We start from the raw sequence: 21,455 nt of genomic DNA, 5'->3' as shown, positions 1-21,455 counted from the left end.
TTGTTTAAAAATCCTCATTAACTTGCAATACCACTCAGACTGAAAGCTTAAGATATAAGGACTTTGAACTACTTTTAGTGATCTGTCTCCTGACTATCTCTGACTTGTTTACTATTAACACTTTCTTTATTCCTTCTTGTTCAATCCACTGGCTGACTTACTGTTGTTCAGATACTCCAGGAACAAATCTCAGAACCTTTGTGCTTGTGATTCTTTTATCCTAGATTCTTTGTCCATATATATACATGGTATATGTCCTTTACTGACATGCTACTTCTAAGGGAGGTACTTTGTGGTCACTGTCTGAAAAATGCCAATCTCTCCTCATCATATTTCATCCCTGTTTATGCTTTGTTTTTTAGTGGTTGTAGTTCAGTAACATATGAATTATTTTACTTTTGCATGTTTTTGTTGTTTATCACCCTAACTAGAATGTTATCTCACTAGAGTAGGAATTTTGGTCATGTTTGTTTATTGCTCTAGCCCCAGTATTAATGATAGCACTTGGCACATAACACCTACTCAATAAATATTTGCTAGGAAGTGATTCCATTTACAAATCCTCCATTTGCAAATATTGGATGCCAGGCTCACTCTCTGTCACAAGAAATTTTCTTCATCTAGTAGACACAGTCTGGTTGATTTCTACTTCCTTTTCATCCTCTGTAGTTCACAAGAAAAATATCACAGGTGGTACACTTGTCTATTCCATTTTTTTCTTTTTTGAAGGAATTGTGTGAACCAGGACAAATGGTTTATGTTTTCTTAGTATTTTTCATCAGTGAAAGGAATATTATTACCTTTTCTCCCTGTCGACTTGTGGTTATATTAAATGCAATAATATAAGCAAAAAGTACCTGGCATGGTACACAGAACAATTTATATTTAGAAAAAAAGATGTATACAGTTATCTTCCCTTTTTCCCTTTAGAATTAGTAGTTTTGAGGAAAATATATTTACTGAGCAATAAGGTGGAGTGAGGCAGTAAAGATGCTAATAAAAGAAGTCAAGTGTCTGTCTTTACTTCCAATGCAGCGTGAATATAAGTACATCAGTGAAACTTATTCTTCACAACCTTCAGTTCCTGCCATCTTCTGGTTGTCTCCTACTAAAAGAAATTATGTTGGTGAATTGCTAAGCATTGTGTGTTTCTAAGGTTAGGATCTTTGGGAAGGTTTTTCCAAATATAGCATCCAGTTCTCTTCTTCAAAGAGAATATTTTGGTTTGTTTAATTTAGCTATTTTTATTCACAATGTAATACTTGGATTTCTTGTCTTCTTGATGATAACTACTAGTTAGTTCATTATATCCTGAGCATTATGAAGCAGATGTTTCTACAACAATTTTGAAATGGGACTTTGGGAGTACTTCTAGGAAATTTCCGTAACAACCATTATGATCTTTTTCATCCCACTGCGGGCCCTTATTGGACTCTGGGTTCTTAGAGTCCTAGGAATTGTCAGTTTGTCTAAATGTTCTCTTTGTGTGTCACTACCTTTAAAAGATCTTTTCCACATCCCCTAAGTGAATATCAAGGAAAGGTCAATGAGATATTGAAATTAACTAATGTTGAAAATATAAACTTATTATCTAAGTAATCTGAATGGATAATACTTTTCATTGTTCTTAAAATTCAGTCAAGTTAATTATTTAGAATAATATTCTCTTTAATAGTTAACTTATAATAAGGCAATAACAAGCAGCTAAATGTTAAAAGATTATAAATATGTAATCTTTATACAGAAATGCTTAGGTTTGTCTGCAAGTTTGTATGGTTTCTGCTTACTTAAAATTTTGTCAGTGTTTCGCTGTCCCTTTCCTGTGTCTTCATTAAAGTGATGTTATTCTCACTTATTGTCACTCTTCCCACACCCCTTTCTCCCACCAAAGTAAGAAGAGCAGAGTGACAACATGTTTCATAAGAATCCACACTGAGATGGCCTGACGTAATCAGTGAGGTTTTATCTTTTAGGCAACAAGTACTAGAGCCACAGGCAGGTACATTTGTAGGTTCCAGAGTCACTTGTTGACCAAGGCCTCATGGTGTTAAGAACTGTGGAGAATTTGAACTCCAGATGATGGGAGTGATAAACTGAACTTCATAAGATAAACTGTTAAAATAGCAGATTTATTTTAGCAGTTGTTTCCCACCCTGGTGGCAAGGGGAACAGACTCATCGTGAAGAGAATGTGTTCCCTTCCAAATGTGTTTCCTAATGTGTTCTAGAAGCTTCTGTTCCTGTCATCAGTTTGCTTTGTCTGTGCACTGTTCTTTCCATGCTGAGCTCCACTGGGTTGCTTCCTGTCATCATCACAACTTTTTTCTTTGTGTCAGTTTAGAGGGATACTCAGGTACATATCTAGATTTTTTAAAAAGATTTATTTATTTATTTATGCACACAAGAGCTGGGGGTATAGGCCAGAGTTGTACAGAGGTGAAAAGATTCACCAGAGACTGATTGGGGAGCAGAACAGGCAGATCTACTGAAATACACTGCTAAGGGGAGCAGAGGGAAAGACAGGAGAGGTCTGCTGTGCCATGTGGGTTAGCTCCTTAGCCAGAGACTGAACTTGTGCTGCAGTGGCTGCCAATAGCTTGATAGCACTGAGATTTAACCCCTTGTGCCACCAGGGAGACCCATAACTAGATATTTTTATAAAGCCAAAGGGAAATGGTGTTAACGCTTCCAAATATGTGGATTTCCTCCCATGCTTTGATTGTGATAGGAGAATGGACAGCTTTGCAGTCTAGAGGAGAGATTTCATAAAATGCTTTCCCATGTTTTGTCATGAAATGAAAATATTTGAGAGCTCTTGTTAAGCAGAAATATCTGCTCAAGTTACTTTACTGCTTTACCTCAGCTGTGACCATATGGTTTTGTTCTTGAAGCACTGGACTGGGACTTAGGAACTGTGTTTTAACATTCAAAAGTCCATATTCTGTTATCGATGCCAGCTGAGCCACCATCCATATGTGAATAATATGCTCAACTTTTCTAGAAAGTAAAGAGTAGTAATAAATTGTTCCCTTCATTTTAAAGTAATAGGAATGCATGATAAATTGTCACAGAGATCATAGTGGAAAAAATACATTCTATTCCTTAGGAAAATAGATACATTTAATATTTTGACTTACTTTGGATCTGGATGGTCAGGCAATCAATCCTTCTGGGGTATGTATGCATATGTTGGTGTGATAATATTGTCAGTAGTTCCCAGACTTTTCATTGTCAATGCCCTCCTATCCTACCCCTTCACAGATCCAAAACTCAGATTTTAAACTTTCTGTCAACTCCAAGTTTGTATTTGTCAATGATAACAAATACATTCCCTCACAAAAAATAATCAATTTCATAATTTATGGTTGCCATGTAATAGCTGATATTATTCTGGCTGTTATGAATTGAGACAAGGAAAACAAAGTATTTTTGTTAATTAGTACAACTTAATTGTGGCTAGTTTCTGGTGTTAATGAAATAATCAGCATAGCAAAAATATCTTCCTAACTATGTTTTGAGCATCAGGAAGTCCAGGAACAATTGTTGTCCAAACAACAAGTCCAGCAAATTGTGAACAACTTGATAAAGCACTACTTAATTCACCTTTAAGTACAAGGTTTCAAAGCAAGTATAGTTACTTAAAAAAAAAAAAAGTTCTTGCATATTTTTAAGGATGTTTGGATTACTTAACACAGAGACTGAAATATAAATTACAGAAGTAACTTACACATTGTTTTTATTTGCTGTTACATTAACTTTAGATGAGTCAAGAGAAAGCAACTTATCTAGAAATTTTTTATCCTATTTTGCAAACTCTTACAGTTACATAATCCTCCATTGTTCATGTCTCTTGATCTACAACTGCAACACTAGAGAGATCTTTTTTATTTTTAAAGAAACTCAACTATAGAAAATATTCTAAATATGTATGTTTAAATTTTATAAATGACTTTATGGTATAAATTACTGGTACTTTCTTCTTTTAAATAATACACATAGAAATATCCATCTATTCCTCAGGCAATTAAATGCTGTGACATACTTAGGGGAGGCAGTGCATTCACTGAAGAAACAATGATATCACATTGAAACTTTAAATGATAAATACTATCTTTTTCTCCAGAGACTGGATCTCCAATTACAGCATCATGCATTGGATTAGGTAATTCTAAGTCACCTCCTCCAGGGCAAGCAGGAAAAAGTGTTCCAGGTTACAATGGTGAGAATGGCTATAATTATTTGAAATATGTAATATTAATACATTAGCTGTATTTTTGCTTTGTATGTGAATCATATTGCATGAAACACCCTGTAACTTAATGTGTTTTTTTAAAAATACCTGATCAAAAGTTAAATCATAGACTTGCAGGACATATCTAAGTGACTGTCATGATCAAAAAAGATTATTCTTTATAAGGCACATTGCAAATGTGGATATGGAATTAATATGTATGGAATACCTGTTGGGTGCTCTGCACTTTGCAGAGATCATTCCATTTAGTGGTGAAGTATATTTCATTCAGATATTATATTACCTTTTTACAGATCAGTTAACTGGTGCCCAGAGAAATAACTTTCCTAAGGTAACACACAGCTGGTTAGATCTTGAAGACAGTAAAATCCCTTTTTTAAATTTATTTACTTATTTTATTGCAAAAGCTACAAATTTTCATTATATACGTTACCCTTTAATTTAGAACCTTGTTGACAAAAATAAAGATTCTAAAAAAAAATTCATCCATGCTTGTGGTATATGACGATGAAACACAATATCCTTTCAATTTGTGTTTCTAAGTGTTGATAGTGATTACAGTATTTTGATACTTTTCCTGTATTCCTCTTCCTAGTTATATAACTTATACATCTGTGAGTCATCTAACCTTTTGAACATTCATGTGCCTTATTTATAAATACAATTCTACCTGATTTATAGGGTTGTTTTGTGATGTAACACAAACACCGTAACAAACACCTGCTAGTATTAAAGGCTAAACTAAGCTTTAGTTAGTAGCTGCTGATATATCAACTTGTATTAGACTTACAGATGCATCTACCAGACAAGGACAAAGAAGCAAAAACATTATTTGAGTTACAAGGTCACTCTATTTAGCTTAATAGATTTATGAAGAAAATCCAGATTTGGGGGCAGAATATGATTGCCATATATAGGTATATGGCTTATTTTCTATTTGTATATAAATTCTAATGTTTAGATATTTGACTTTTGCATCTCTAACATAAAAATAATCTATTTTCCATCCAGGACAATGATAAGTTAAGGAAACATGGACCATTTGATTTAGCCTAACAGATACATTTATAAAAAGACACGAGCTTTTTTTTAAGTGCAGAATTAGATAATCTGTGCCATCTGTGACTTTTCCAGGCATGGAAAGGTGAACCCAGCTTTAGTAAAATCCTCCATTTGAACAGTTCTGTCATCCCTGCTCCTTTTTATCAGAGAAATTGCTTTTGCGCTGAGATATTTTTAGGGGCTGATCGTGAAAGATGTTAAACACATTCCTCTGTCAGTATCTCAGAACCATTTCTATATCCAGTTGTAAGAAAGAGTTAACTCCTGTTGCTTCCTGGAATTTCAGGAGAGAAGTTTCTTATTGTCTGAAAGCTTACAGACAGAGCAGGGTAAACATTAGAACTAAAGTATTTATAACCAAGGAAGTCATAATTTTATAACTCATGATTTTTATATGGTTAGTGATCACTCAGAGATTCAAAAGTAAAATGGAAACTATTCTGTGAAAAACAATCAGTGAAACACTTAATTTCACATTCATTCAGTACCTTAGGGTAGATGGTCACTTTTTTATCTTCAAGGAATTCTTGTGCCAACACTATGAGAAAGGAATTGTTCCCACTTTTTCAATAAGGAAATTGAAGGGGTAATGGAATTTTCACAGGCACATGGTAAATTGCCCACAGGCCTGGGGATCTGAGAAGACAAAGATGAATTAGTCATTGTCACCACCCTTTATAAACTCACAATCTAGTCAGAGACAGATATCTACACAGCTAATAATTGTCAGAATAGAATTGTATAACAAAGTGCTCTGGGAACACTAAGAAGGGAGCAGTTAATTTCTAGAGACAATGTCCTTTTCTCATAGCTGTACAATGACCTAGATGGATGAAGCCATATAAAGGATCTTTCAAAGCTTAAGAGGTGATGATATATCCTCATTTTTAGTTTTCACTAAAGGTTACTGGATGTGGATACATGAGCTTTTGATGATTTTAGCTGTGTAACACCAAAAGCAATAGGATCAGATTTGGGAAAGTTAAATTGGCTTTTAAGGCTTATAAATGGATAGCAAGCCTTAAATCAGGAGTTTTCTTGACTTTAAATTATTTTTATTGCTTGAAATAGTTTAAAACTACTTATCTCTTTTAAGTTTGACAGGTTAAAATGTTCAATGTTCTTGTTAGAATACATGGATAGATGTAAAAGATACATTATGAAATTACTAACATGCTTGAAATACAACATCTTTATTTAAGAGGGATTCTAAAGGAAAATTAATGGTCATTTTAGGAATCAAAAACATGTAGTCTTTATAGATTTTGTCAGATATTTTTGCATGTTTGTTAATGATCATTGTCTGACCTTTAATGCTAGCATTTTGGAAGTTGAATATAAAACACATGAAAATATTTAAGCTTTAATATTATGCATTTTACTCAAATTTTAATTTTTATGTTTTATTTTATAGTTATGATTTTGGATGACAACATGCAAAAACTGAAGGCATGGTGTTTAGGAAATATTGTAGTAAAGTAAGTAAAACTGTTTAAAAGAGCAAGAGTTGGTATACAATAAAAATGAAAACTGGAGTGATTACAGTGATATTACTAATAGGGGTATAGAATAAGCTTAGATACTGATGGAGAATCCACAGTGCCAACTCTTGGCAACTTAAACATAAAAGCCTATAAAGTAGAACAAATTTAGATACAAATTTTTAAAAGATGTATTTATTTATTTATGCATAGAAGAACTGGGGTATGGTCCAGAGGTATGGGGGGGGTGAGAGGATTCACCAGAGACACAGTGCGGAGTAGACCAGGCAGGTTGACTGAAATACACTGGTGAGGGGAGCAGCGGGTGAGACAGGAGGGGTCTGCTGTGCCATGTGGGTTAGCTATCTGGCCGGGGATCGAACTCAGGCCACAGTGGTGATAGTGCTGAGACGTAACCCATAGGCCACCAGGGAGGCACCTAGATACAATTCTTAAAAAGATAAATCTTGCACTTTTAAATAACTTTTTCTGATTATACTAGCAATATGTAGATGACAAAAGTATTTTAAATACTTTTAAATTAAATTAACTAGACTAATTTTGTAATATATATGTTCTTTTACTTTTTTACATTATTTTAGGTAGTTGAACAATTCAGTTTATTCATATATATTGCTGTTTTTCCTTAAGCTTGTCTCCTTAATATTTTTGTTATTACTCTGCCTCTTAAAAATAATTATTTGCAATATAGTCCTCTTTCCTCCTTTTCTGATAGTTACTATAGTCTTAAGTCAACTTCTAAAAGTGTCATTAATGGGTCAAATAGTAACATAACATAAAATCCCTGACTTAAGAAATACCATAATTATTCTTTATATTTTTCATCATTGTCCAATGGCTGGGCAAAAAGTGCTAACATTTGAAGGGAAATATTTAAATTTTTTTAATTAAATCAACACTTTAAAATTGCTATGCTAGTGGAAGGTGAAATGGAAGTTGATTAATTTGGGAAACACATAGTATATATTTTAATGATTAATACAGATTTATTTAATGACTTGATTAGCATGATATTGTCATCTGATTGATGTTATGCTTTAAGTAGTAGAATTGCCAGAATGAGCTTCTGTAAAGAACATTGTATGTCAAATCTTAAAAAAGATTTTTCTCACTTATTTATGAGGTTTCTTATTACTTGTCATTCTGATTGGTATAACATTTTAAAATTCTGTGAATATTTTATAAAAAACTGTAGTAAAACAATATATTTCTTCAGGAAGAGATATTTAAATCTTACAGAAAACTAACAAGAGTAATGATACAATTGGATATAATTCTTCCCAGATTCTTATGTTATCTATAAACATGGAAACCTAAATTACTTTTTAAGTTTAAATTTTATGATGTTTTGTGGGCAACATGGAATAATGAAGTATAGAATGTATAATTTGTATGCATATTTTTCTAAATCCAAATTCATTTACTTAACATTGTTTAGAGTCTGATTGTAAGGGGGAAGTGGTTGGGATGATGGAAGGATTTGCCAAAGAAACTGATAATCTGAAGAAGATTGTGGGTGGGTGTTTAGATTGTTCAGGGAAGCACATGTTTTTTTGAAAGCTTTTAAAGCACTCCAACAACATATATTTTTTAAGTGAGTCATCTATTTCATAAAGCAATTATTATGAGATCCCAGAGGTATCATTTGATGCCAGCATAGTTTTAAATCTCTTGTGCATTCTGTCACTCTAATTATGGGTGGTTTTAGCTCACATCCATTCCAAAATAATAAAATATAGCAATAGGCCACATAAACTATGATTTCTTCTTGTAGCCATTAGTGTTACTTCAAATACTTAAAAGCAGTGCAACTGTTGCTTCAAAGCATTCCTTATTTAGATTCTCACCAATTCAGAATTTTATTCCTTCTGTAATCCTCCACAGGGAATGTCAATGTACAGATTGAAGACTGTGTTAGTACATTGTAAATTATTTAAGGATACAAAATATTGCAACCTTCATTGGACTACAACTCTTCTCTTGAGCTAGTAGTGAGAGAAGATACTTGAGAATATTTTATATATTATATTCAACAGGTAAAATAGAAATAATCAGGGCAAAAATGATCACTAAGATCCCTCTTGTTTTTAATTCAGCAGTTCTGGAAACCTTATTTCAGGAATTCTTTTTTATCTGTGAGAGCAAGAGCTTCCTTTTGAAAATGCATGTCCAGTTGTCATTCCACTAACTCAGCAACCTGAAAAATACTCCTATATCCCAAAGACTGCCTAGAGTATGCATATGATGTTTTCATTTATCTATAGATGTTTACATCTATCAAGAAGAATTGTTTATGTCAATCCATAGTTATTCTGTGTTCCCTGAGGGAATACATCATTTATCCATAGTGGAAAATGGTGAATACTTTTCAAGATTACACAATAAATATATGGTCAATCAAATAGTGGAAAAAGAAAAACACACTTCAACTTATTAAAACTTGTGTTTTTTTATATAAGTATGCAATTTGAGAGATAGCTGTTCTTTCCATGTAGACCACTTTCTAAAGAAGGCCTACAATCTAAAAACAGGATCCTTTCCAAAGACCAAATGTGTGGGCCTCCAGAACCACTTTATGTAAATGGTGTGCAGTTGGGTTTTATACATGGTTTTATACATCCAGAATGCCCAGAATATCTGAAATTTAAAATTTTAAGGAATTTGTTGACTCCCAAATTTGAGAGAGCGATAATCAAATGAGCATGTTTAATTAAATTCTTTTTTTATAATTTGAGATTTTTTTTAAAGATTTATTTATTTTTACATAAGAGCTGGGGTACAGGCCAGAGGCGTAGAAGGGGGAGAGGATTCACCAGAGACAGAGCGGGGGGCAGAACAGGCAGACAACCAAATTACACTGCTGAGGGGAGCAGCAGGAGTGACAGGAGAGGTCTGCCATGCCATGTGGGAATCTCCCTGGCCAAGCCAGGAATTGAACCTCCTCTGCAGAGGCTGCAGACAGCTTCACAGTGCTGCGCTCAACCCATTGTGCCACTGGGGAGGCCCCGTTTAATTAAATTTTTATATGATTTAACATGAAAACAACTTCATTGTCAATTTAGTTTTTATAAATTTTTCATTTTCTTTGCAAACGTTAGGTCATATTTTTTCATTTCCCATGATTCCTGAAAATATGTAATGATTGGTGAGAAAAGAGAAGGAATGTAAACTAAATGTGTGACATCTTGCCAAATCATTTCAAAAGCAATATTAACCATTCACTTTTCAGAAAATGTTAGAACATTTTCTTATTTGGTGTACTGTAGGTTTGATCATAGATATGAGGTGAGGCCACCAGTAACAAAAAGATTAGGGTCCATGAAGCACTGAAAACTGAGCTGACATCCTAAGTCACTCCAGGGAATGATCGTCTGTTAGAGATAAATAGCCATTCTTTTCAATTATTCATGCCCATGCATTTCTTTATTACTTTGTGTAGTAATTAAGTGGGTTATTCTTTGAAAGAGCACTATTCCCGGATGCTATTTATGTTCATTAATTATACTTGCAATGATTATAAAGAATAGAGGGAAATATTTGGTATGAAACATTTGAAATGTATGGGGCTCAAACTATGTCAAAGTAAATCAATAAAAAATAATGACTCATTGTTTTAATCCCACATTTTTTTGCTTTGTTATAGCTTATTGCTTCACTATAAAATCTATTATGAATAATAGATAGGAAACTCTTTTTTGGGAGTTTCTTTAAAATCTGAGCTCCAATCATGTTTGCACAAGTACCAAATGTAATGATTCAAGATCACTCACCCTAAATTCACAGACAGTAATGATGGGAAAAAAAAAAATCTTGATCCATTTTGTTTTTTCCACTTCCTTTTTAAGACTTTGTAGAAATCTCTGCTTTGCTCTCTGGGGATTCCTTAACTACAAGGCTGACATTTTAGTGATTCCTAAACTACTGTGGACCCTAGCATATAATAAACAAGAATCCTGCAGTTTTCATAGATTACTTGCATTCATAGGATATACCTCTCTAAAAAAGAAAACTTCATGTCCTTGTGGAATTTGAAAATTTCTTTAATTTTGAAGCACATTCCAGGCATTTAATTTAGCAGGAAAGTTATAGTATCTGAAATTGTTATGAATACAAAATATTCATGCATTTTAGAAGGTGCTTCTGAGTTGCATCCAGAGTTCCAAAGTGTAGAATTAAAACAGTGAGTCATGGATTTCCAAGCAACACAGTAGAGGGCAAGAACAAAAATTTTAACTGCGGTTCCTTTCCTCGGTACCACAGAGCTCACTGTTATTAAAGCCATAGGTCTCTGCCTCTTCCTCTCTCCTGGGCATACATTTTTCTTTTACCAGATCCACTGTTGCTACAGGCTGTGCGACTTATCCACTTCCTGCTGGGACCTGGAGGCCTGTGCCCTACAGCCAGTGATGGGGTGTGAGGGAGCCATATGGGGTTGCCAAGTGGTTTTTATGTGGTGCCTGTTGAGTTTCAGCCTTCAGATATTGAACTTGCTGATGTTTGCTCAGATTTTTATAGCTTCACAGGCATGATTCAGTCACTGTTGTGTTTTAGGGGAGAATCAACACATCTTTCTTTTTATTATTATATCTTTTGAATAAAACTAGGGATGCCATATAACTGCATCCCATTTCTTTCTAAATCTCATATGCAGATTTATTTCTGATCTTTTATTAACCTTTCAGCAACACTGTGAGATAGGAACTAGGACAGAAACTATAGACACAGGAATCTAAACATCAGCCATAGTATAGCTACCTAGCCGCAACTCACAGTTTTTACCCAAGCTTTTGTCTGCTCAACTCACAGTTCTTACCTAACTTTTGTCTGCTCAGAGAGAAAGAAATGGTGACCTAAGCAGTCACTTTGGAGGACATAAAACAATGGCTTCATGGGCCTCCCTGGTGGCGTAGGTGGTTGAGTGCAGCGCTGTGAAGCTCTCTGCAGCCTCTGCAGCTCAAGTTCAATCCCCGCCAGCCAGGGAGATACCCACATGGCAAAGCAGACCTCTCCTGTCTTGCCTGCTGCTCCCCTCAACAATGTTTTCGGTTGTCTGCCTGTTCTGCTACCCACTCTGTTTCTGGTGAATCCTCTCACCCTCCCGCACCTCTGGCCTGTATCCCAGTTCTTGTATGGATAAATAAATAAATCTGTAAAAAAATGGCTTTACATGGAAATCTCAAGTAAAGCCTAAAGACCTCGTGAAATAGGGGGAATGCAAAGCTAAGGCATCTAATTCCAGAATTTGCTATGGAACAAGAGTTATGATTTCAATTTATTTCTGTTTCCATAGAGATTCCTGATAGAAGACCAAATACAGACCTTTCTTCATCTGGTATTAGAAAAATCTAGGAGTTTACATTTCAGATTGGCCAGGAATATGCCACTTTCCAGTGATAGACATTCTCTTCTTTCACTAGCTATCTATTTAAGAATTTCTCAGTTCCCCCGTTTCTACCTTTCCCCCACCCCCACATCCGTATCACTTTTGCCTTTGTTGCTCCTCTGTGCTCTTAAGAAAGCTTGGAATTTTTGCATGTACTACTTTGTGATGCATTTTCAAAACAAAACATTTCTAAAAAATCAAACCTATTAGCATTAATTACTGCTTACTTAATTCTCCTATTACATATTTAGTTTGTTTTCAAATCCTACTATTCTACGTGAAGCTGTGATCAACATCTTTAAAAAGAAAAGAATGATCTTTTTAGAAAAGACATTGTCTAAGGGAGAAACTCCTGATTCACAATGAGATGAATTATAGTAAAGCCCTCTTTCTCACTCTGCTTGGAAGAATTAGGGAGAGTATCTGAGGGTGGCAATATTTGATCTTGCATTTGAAACATGAATATAGATATAAGCTAGCATATTTCTTATATTTTAATATCTTTTCCTTCATTCTGCCACTCCAATGCATTTTTATTTTATTGAAATTTCAGAAAAATGTATCTTTTTCTGTAACTTCAGAAAATGAGCCCAGGTATACAGTAAGATCTCCCTTTAATGTGGAATAATCATTTAGATAACATCAAGAAGAAAAGTTTAATTCGGAATACTGCAAAAAAATAACCCTGCTCTAGCTCATATGCACCTAACTTCTGGCTGGATCTTAATGCTTTTCTTTTTACTTCCTTTACTACGCTTATCTATATTTTATCACAAATACTTCCAGTTCTGTAATACTCTCTTCTGCTTTCTCTTGGGATCTTTTTTGCTTTTTTTTCCTTGCATCTTTCAGGGATCTCTCATTAGAGACCCCTTTTAATATTTATATAAATATCTCTACATTTTTAAAGATACCAGACTTTGTTATGAAGAACAGATACAGCATTTCCCTATTTTATCGGAACAATTATCCATTGCAATCTCCTATTTTGTTCTCCAGTCTGATCCTCAGTTAGTTTTTATAATAGTGAAGTTGTTTTTGTGGGCATCTCAAAAATGACTTGGGACAAATATACACACCTTTTCCAGCAGGTCCACAAAACTTCAAGAGATACTATTTGAGTGCCACCACGGTGCCTTAGAGCATTCCTCAATGACTCTTCTATGTCATGGTCAACAAAGTTCACCCTCAGTTAAACACAATCTGTCCAGCAGATTTGGACATTGGCTTATGCTTCAATGTAGGATTTGAATTATAATTATCCATCACACTGGACAATTATCAGTTCTAATCAATATATTTTTATTACCACTTTCATTGTAATTCTAACTGTTCTGTTTTTCAAGGTTGCCATTACCACCTGGGGCCTTTTCAGGACTCTGGAAGAATCAGGAAGCATTCAAGCATTTATACTTTGAAAAATTTCCTGTAAGAATTTTATTACACTTTCTTTACCTTGTTATGTATTTCTTGCCTATTAAACTAAGCAGCATGCTCCTTCAGTCATACAAAGCCACTTCTAAATGTTATCTGGACTAGTTTTCAGATTTCAGGAATAAAAATACCCCAACTGTAATTGTCTAAATAAGTCATTTTTATGTTTATTTTTATCAGTCTCTGGACATGGACATTTCTTAGTTCTTTTAGCAGCTTTTCCTGGAATTGAACAGTCTTAATATGAGGAAATATTTTGCTACATTAGAACTTTTGGGGGATTTCTATGTAATTTCCTCTTTTGGATTCCTCTGCACATCTGAGCAACCAATCAGAACTGGCCACTTTCATTAGGGCTACTTAGCCTCATTTAATCCTGGTTATGTGAAGGAAATTCATTTGACTTGCCCAGAAGTTACTGTCCTGTTTCCTATTATCTAACCCTTTATTTTTGACATTCTTTCCTGATTGTTCTCTGAACTCTGTAACTTAATATTCCATGTTGAAATACAGATACAGAATGGAGCCAGCACTTTCAAACCTAACCTGCAGTACACTAGATAACAAAGTGTCTTCTGATTTTCTGTTCTGTCATTTTCTCCACAGTCATGTGTTTTGTTTGCAACAGCAATTTGTTGTTCATGCATGACAGAATCCCACCATCATCCTCTGCTCTCTTTTAACTCCTTTCCCTGAGAGACATAGCTGGTCTCATTATACACTGGGTAAAAAAAAAAAAAAAAAAAAAAGAATGAGTCATCAGAATTTCATAGAAAAACAAAAATAAGGCTAAGTATTTAGCATTCTATATTATTTGTGAGTGAAGGACAGCCGACCTCTCAACCAGACAAATGACAGGAGGTTCAGGACAGCTTCCTACAGAAAGATCTCAGGTTAAATGACTTTAGGAGCCAAGATTAAGCATAGTCCCAGGGACTGTGGAAAGGGAGATTTGTCAGTGTGGCTGTCTCCAGTCATCCCAATCTGTCGCCTGATGGGCCACAGTTAAACATCAAAGAACTGATAGGATTAATTGTAACTTCAAAAAAGAGTAATTATATATGAAGTAAATATCAAAATCAAAAGGCAACCATAAACCAGAGACATTCAGGGTGGGAGGAGGGGGGCAGGATCTAGGGAGGGGTGGGACGAGCACAAGGGACTATGGTGATGGTACATGGGTGAATGGGTGGTGGGAATTTCACGGGAACTATAACTGAGGTGAGAAAGCATGCATTGTACAAAAATGAGGAATGATATAAAACTAAATAAAATTTAAAAAAAGAAAAAATAAAACTTGACAATAGTGAATAAATGTGTGTGTGATTTTAACTTGAGCATCTTTAGCATTTAACATGATCACTTTCAAAGCTCCGGTTTACGGTTAATCAATATGAAGTGAATTTATACTATGTTTTGTTACTATGGCTTCAAACGTCTCATCTAAGGGTTTAAGAACAGCAGAGAAGGGTTAAGTATCTTGCCCATAGCTTAGAAGTGACAGGGACTGGCTCCACAGTCCCTGGGGACAGAACTATTAGCTGAACCTACATATTTTGTTCCAGCCTCCACGCTTTTCAAGATTGTCTAGTAGTAAATAAAGTAGTAATTACAGAAAAAGCTGTCTATTATTATGGGCTGATGATTTTATAGCGTCTTCTCTCTTTTCTTTCATACAACTAATTTATACTTCTCCTATGCCTGATTAGGTAGATAGTGCCCATTTAATAGATGAGCAAACTGAGTTTCATAAAGATTAGACAACACAAATAGTGGCATACCGGGGTTAAAGTTTATGCTCATAGGTATCAAAATAACTAAGAAGTTAAAGAACTTAAAAACATCAGAGCAGTATGGGAAATAATATTTGCTTCTTTTTACTTATTATTTTTCTTAATCCCTCACTTTTGTGACTTCTGGGCCAATGAAGATGTGCTGCTCTTTTGAGTTGATTACAAATTATTTCATACTTACTATTATATTTCATTGAAGCTCCAATCCAAATTAATGTGACTAATCTAGTGCTGTATTTTGTAATTATTCACAGAAGCTTTATAGCTTTTTTAAAATTAAAACAATTAAAAGAAGAAATCTATCATAGGATTACTTTACAATACACAAGTTTATTGGAAATATTGAGCTATTCATGATAAAGAAAAGAAATTGGGTTCATAAACCTTATAATTCTAAGCTTAATTCTAAGCTTAATTTGCACATATATAAGAAAACTTTAATTTATTTCTGACTGTTAAAGGAACAGATTCTATTAAACTTTCAAAAGCAAAAGTAATTTAATTCCATAGTCTAGATAATGAAAAAAAGTTATATGCATAGGGTAAATCCATTTCTACCAGATTTTATATTTTACCAAGTTCACAAATGATTGTATTATCTAATAACATGCTAATTAGATTTTATTCATTCTTATTTTCAGGGATACTATGACACCATGGATGCTGGTTATATGGATGAAGAAGGGTATTTGTATGTTATGTCTCGAGTTGATGATGTGATAAATGTTGCAGGTCACAGAATTTCTGCTGGTGCCATTGAAGAGGTATTGATAAATACTGGTCCTCTATTGCAGGTAGTATTTAGGAACAGAGCTTTACTGAAGTCACTAATGAGGTTAATGGCGCCTCCCTTTAACAGGGGTTAAAGACAGCACTATCAAGCTACTGCCAGCCACTACAGCATGAGTTTCATCCCCGGCCAACCAAGGAGCTAATGCACATGGCGCAACAGACCTCTCCTGTCTAGCCTGCTGCTCCCCTCAGCAGAGTATGTCAGTATATCTGCCTGTTCTGCTCCCCACTCTCTCTGGTGAATCCTCTCACCCCCCTTAGACCCCAGTTCTTGTATGCAAAAATAAATAAATGTTTTTTAAAAATGAGGTTAAGTCAGATGGAAACTTGGAAAATTACTGTGCTCTTCATCTGAATCAGAGACTAGATTATGCCTCTCTCTCCTCATTTTCCTCTCATGTATTCTCCATATACCCACTTCTCACCCCTGCCTGGGTGGAGTACGTAATTTTACTTCCATATATTTACTATTTACAGGAGAGCCAATATACTACTTGCTACTTTCTGTTGATTGCTTCCAGCTTCGCCATCATCTCTTGCTTGATAATCAGGTTTGCATACAGTCTTTAAGGGGAGTGAAATTGAAACAGTTTATCAACTTTTAAATCCTGAGAATTATCTTCTAATGTAAGTGACACAAAGTCTCTAGAACTTTTAACTTATTTTAATTTTTCACATTTATATAGAGTAAAATCTACTTTTTTCTTGTATAACACTATGAGTTTTTATAATTGCAAACTCTTGTAATTCCACAGGCAGGACACCGAAAATTTCAACATTGCTAAGTGTTCCTGCATACCATCACCTTTGCATTCTGATGCTCTTAATCCCTAATCCTGTTAACACTGATGTTTCTCTGATCTTATGTTTTTTCTGTCCTCTGGAATGTTATATAAATGAAATGTAATACTGAGTAACCTTTTGAAACTGGGGTATTTCATTTAGATTAGTAAATTTGAGACTATCTCAGGTGTGTGTAACAAAAATTCTTCTTTTTATGTTGCTATTTTATATTCCATTATATGACTGCACTAACAAGTTATGTATCCATTTACTTATTGAAGGATATTTGGATTGTATCTAGTTTGGGTCAATTATAAATAGTGTTGTTATATACATTAAAGTTGAAGTTTTTGTGCAAAATTAGTTTTCACTTCTCTAGGACAAATACCTATAGCAAGATTGCTGATTTATATAGTGAGTGTATGTATAAGAAATGCCAAACTGTTTTCCAGAGTGACTATGACATTTTACATTTCTGCCAGCAGGGTTTAAGTTTCCTAGTTCTATTATTAGTACTAGAGATTATTCATTCTCTTTTTCTAAATTTATTTATTCATTATTTAAATCAATCTAATAACTATGTAATTTTTTTAATTTGTTTTCTTGGAAGTGGCTAATTAACATTAGGTATCTTTGCCTATGCATATTTGCCATCTTTGTATCTTTTTTGGTGAAATATCTGTTAAACCTTCCATCCATATTTTTTTAAATGAGTTATTTTGAGAGGGTTTTTTTTTTTTTTTAGATCTCCTGAATACAGGTTCTTTGTAATTTGCCAGTGTTTCCTTCCAAACTGTGGATGATCTGTTAAGTGTTTTAAAAGTGTTCATAACAGAACAAAGGTATTTTTCATGTTGATGAAGACTAATTTTTTTCTTTCATCGATCATCATTTTGGCCCCCAGTCACAAGTGTTTTCTCCTTTATTTTCACCTAAGAGATTTTAATAGTTTTATCATTTTATATCTTATATCAGCATACATTTACACTATTAGTTATTCTTTAATTATGGTACAAGATTTACATTAAGATTACTTTTTTAAAATATGGATGCCAATTGTCCAGCGTGACAATTTTTGAAAAGATAGCCCTCTCTTCAATGAACTGTTATTGTACCTTTGTCAAAGATCAGATGACAGAATTTGAGAGGGCCTAAATCTAGAATATATTTTGTTTCTTTGATTTATGTATTTATCATTTCACCAATACTATTTTGTCTTATCATTCTAGCTATATGAATATCTTAAAGTTAATAATGTCCACATTTGGTTTTTCAAGTTTTTTTTGAATGCTATTTTTTTAAAGATTTATTTATTTATGCATACAAGAGCTGGGGTACAAGCTCTTGTACAGAGATGTGGGGGGTGAGAGGACCCATCAGAGACAGAGTGGGGAAAAGAACAGGCAGACTGACTGAAATACACTGCTGAGGTGAGCAGTGGATGAGACAGGAGAGGTCTGCTGTGCCATGTGGGTAGCTCCCTGGCCGGGAATTTACTTCATGCTGCAGTGGCTGCTGACAGCTTCATAGGTTGCATCTTAACCCCTCGCGCCACCAGGAGGCCCACCATATGTCCTTTAAAATGAACTTTTTATAGTTATAACTCCTCCATAGCCTTATACTCAGTTAGTGTAAGATGTGGAGATTACTGCTTCTTTTTGGTGTTCATCTGGAGTAGGAAAGATAGGATCAAAAAGATTGATTATGTTCTCCTCTTCTCTGCTCCTTGGACCTCTGGTGAGACACTGGAGGCATTCTTGGGGCTTTTTCTCTTTATTCTCATGGGCAATTATATGTTTGGGGTTAACTAGTGCCCAGACTGTAATCTATAGGAGGCAAACCAAACAAAAACAAACGATAATAGGAGCAAAATAAAAAACCTCCAGCAGCTTTTCCGCCAGCCTGTGACTATGCAGGTGTTTAACAAACCTTTTTTTTTTTTTTTGCAAACCTTTCTCAAACTTTTTTTTTTTTTTAAACCAGCAGCAGCAGCTTTTCTGCCCACCTGTGACTGTGCCTGTGCAGCTGCCTCTCTTTTTCTCCCTTCCTAATAAACCTGTCCTTTTAAAACGTAAAAAACAAAAACAAAAAACCTTCAAACCCCAAAACAGGGTACTCACCAGCAGGTTGTCTCTTAAAATTCTGAATGCCCTGAAAAAGTTTCAGAATATATGTTTTAGCCTAGAGTTTTTTATTGCAATTAGTGAAGGTAAATTAAAGATGGAAAGTATTGCTTCATCTTTTCCAGAACCAATCCCAGAATAGCTTTTAAATGGTATGAGGCAATTGCAGTTTAAATGAAAGAAAATCTTCATTGTAATATCACTGATAATTTCAGGGGAACACGAATATGCAGAATTAGAATTCCCCTTCTTCTAATGTAAAGATGTTCACCTTCTATAAAGGTTGTACTTATCTGCAGCCCAAATTTCTCATGTTGGCTTTTTTTTTGTGACAATGTGATATCGAGTAAAATGAAATAATTTTCGAACTATTTTGGAATGTGAAGTTGAATGCTATTTTTAAATTATCTTGTTTTTAATGGACTGTATTTTGTGATAACCTGGAATTGAAATTTATGCCTCATATATTCTGGTGTACTGGCAAAAGGTGGTTCTGGCTACATGGACTTTTAATTTGCTGTTGTAGGTGATTACCTCCAATATTCACCCATGTTGGAGTACTTACTGCACATAATAGGACACTTGTCAGCCTTCAAGTCTTCTTTAAGTGAACATCTCCCTTTATATGAATGAAATAATTGACTTTTCTTATATTATTATGTCTAATAATGAAATTAATATCTTAATTCTTATCAGGTTTGTCTTATGTGGAATAAAATAGATAATTACGAAGCAAAACTTATTTTCTTTTCCCCAATGCCTAGCACATTTGCTTAACTAATACCTAGCACCTAATACCTAGCATGCATAGAATGTTTATATTGATGATGTAGACAGCATTTGTCAACATGCCCTAAACTTAACGTCATATTTAAATGCTTTTTCATGATTCTTAGTAGTGAATGCTAGATTTCACTTTTACTTTTTGAAGTAATAGTTGATTAATCCACTGGAAGTCTCCTTTGTAGAAAATGAAAATAGGCTGAATTTTTTAATGTATAATGAAAATATCGATGCTTTTTTAGTTCCCCTAAGTAAGATTTGACAAGAATATTGCCTTATATAAGAATAAATCAAGCAGAAATTCTATTAAAATTACTACATCAAAAATATTTCAGAAACATAAGTTCTTTTCTGTTATTTTCATAAGAAAATAGAGTATTTGAATTATTTTTTATAAGTTTAAGAAGACATTATCTTTGCAGATCCCAAAAATGGGAGGGTCCTCTGTAACTGTTAAATGCACTAATGAAATTTATATGAATAGTGATTAATCTTTGAAAATCTAGCATTCAGCTAGATACTTGGGAAATTTTGATTGTAGTTCAAGGTGTCCTTAAGAAAATGGGTGTAAAAATCTGTTAGTTCAGACCTTATGAGCAAAAATTACAAGGACCCAGGTTTTCTTTCCTGCTGTGGGAAGGACTTTTCATGCAAAGCACCTCACAGGAAAAAATTGGGCCCCCTGATTTCATTCTTCCAGTGGTGGCTTATATTACAGCTTGTTAAAAAATATCCCTACTAGTATCCTTGGGAACTTGTAACTATGGTGTTAAAACAGTGCATTAAATTTGAGGGCAGCGTTGACATATGATTTGCCCTTTTGAAGATTATTCTGACTCAAGTGTCACTGGTTGTTTTCCAAGTTAGCTGTTTTGTTTGCTATTTTTAGCAATGATTTCTTTAAGATTGAATATATTTCCACAAAGATGCCATGCAATTTTGATTCCATCCAGCATTAAATGACTACTGGGTTTAAGTAGTTGTAAAATTGCTGAATATTTTTTCCCAGTACTGATATGAATATTGATGACAATGTAGGATCTAACTGTTTTCTAGAAAAGTCCAATGTCAGGAAATGAAAAAGCTTTCTTCTTCTTTCCACTGCAGAGACAATTGCCTTCTGATGTGACTTCTAGCAATTTTATAAGGGTTCTTGATGTCAACTAATATTTCTAAAATTAAAATACTTAAAAAAAAAACAATTGCAAACCTTTGCAATTTAGACCACTAAGGCCACAAAACCTTTTAAATCTATAAAAATTTACACAAAAATGGCAGTACTCCAGAAGCAATGAATGACAGGTATAAGCCAGACCTGTTATCATAATATTATATACTCTGTTTTGGTAAGATAATTACCTTTTATAAGTTGTATCACTCTTTTGATACATAAATGCCAGTTCATAAAACAGATGCTTCATGGATTTTATATGGAGGAAATATATGAATATCTTTGGATTTCTTTCACCATAGAGGATATTTGATTGTCTTCTCTCCCTCAGATATTGCCAACACATATTTTGATGCTTTCCTTTTTAATGATTTAGCT

At 34.1% G+C, this 21,455-nt stretch overlaps 1 protein-coding gene across 1 annotated transcript in view; it reads left to right on the top strand.

The window, feature by feature from the left end:
- Window positions 1-21,455, top strand: part of ACSS3 (acyl-CoA synthetase short chain family member 3) — a gene marked incomplete at both ends in the record, with an annotated part of 130,503 nt that overhangs the window by 103,036 nt on the left and 6,012 nt on the right. Inside the window, 4 exons of the mRNA XM_084254559.1 lie at window positions 4,123-4,218; window positions 6,728-6,791; window positions 13,545-13,626; window positions 16,067-16,189. Coding sequence (XP_084110685.1) covers window positions 4,123-4,218; window positions 6,728-6,791; window positions 13,545-13,626; window positions 16,067-16,189 — 365 coding nt within the window. The remainder of the gene's footprint in view (window positions 1-4,122; window positions 4,219-6,727; window positions 6,792-13,544; window positions 13,627-16,066; window positions 16,190-21,455) is intronic.

The sequence above is a fragment of the Talpa europaea genome, assembly GCF_964194135.1.
Source record: "Talpa europaea genome assembly, chromosome: 15".
NCBI classification, from domain to species: domain Eukaryota; kingdom Metazoa; phylum Chordata; class Mammalia; order Eulipotyphla; family Talpidae; genus Talpa; species Talpa europaea.
This window is presented reverse-complemented; position numbering and strand designations above follow the sequence as displayed.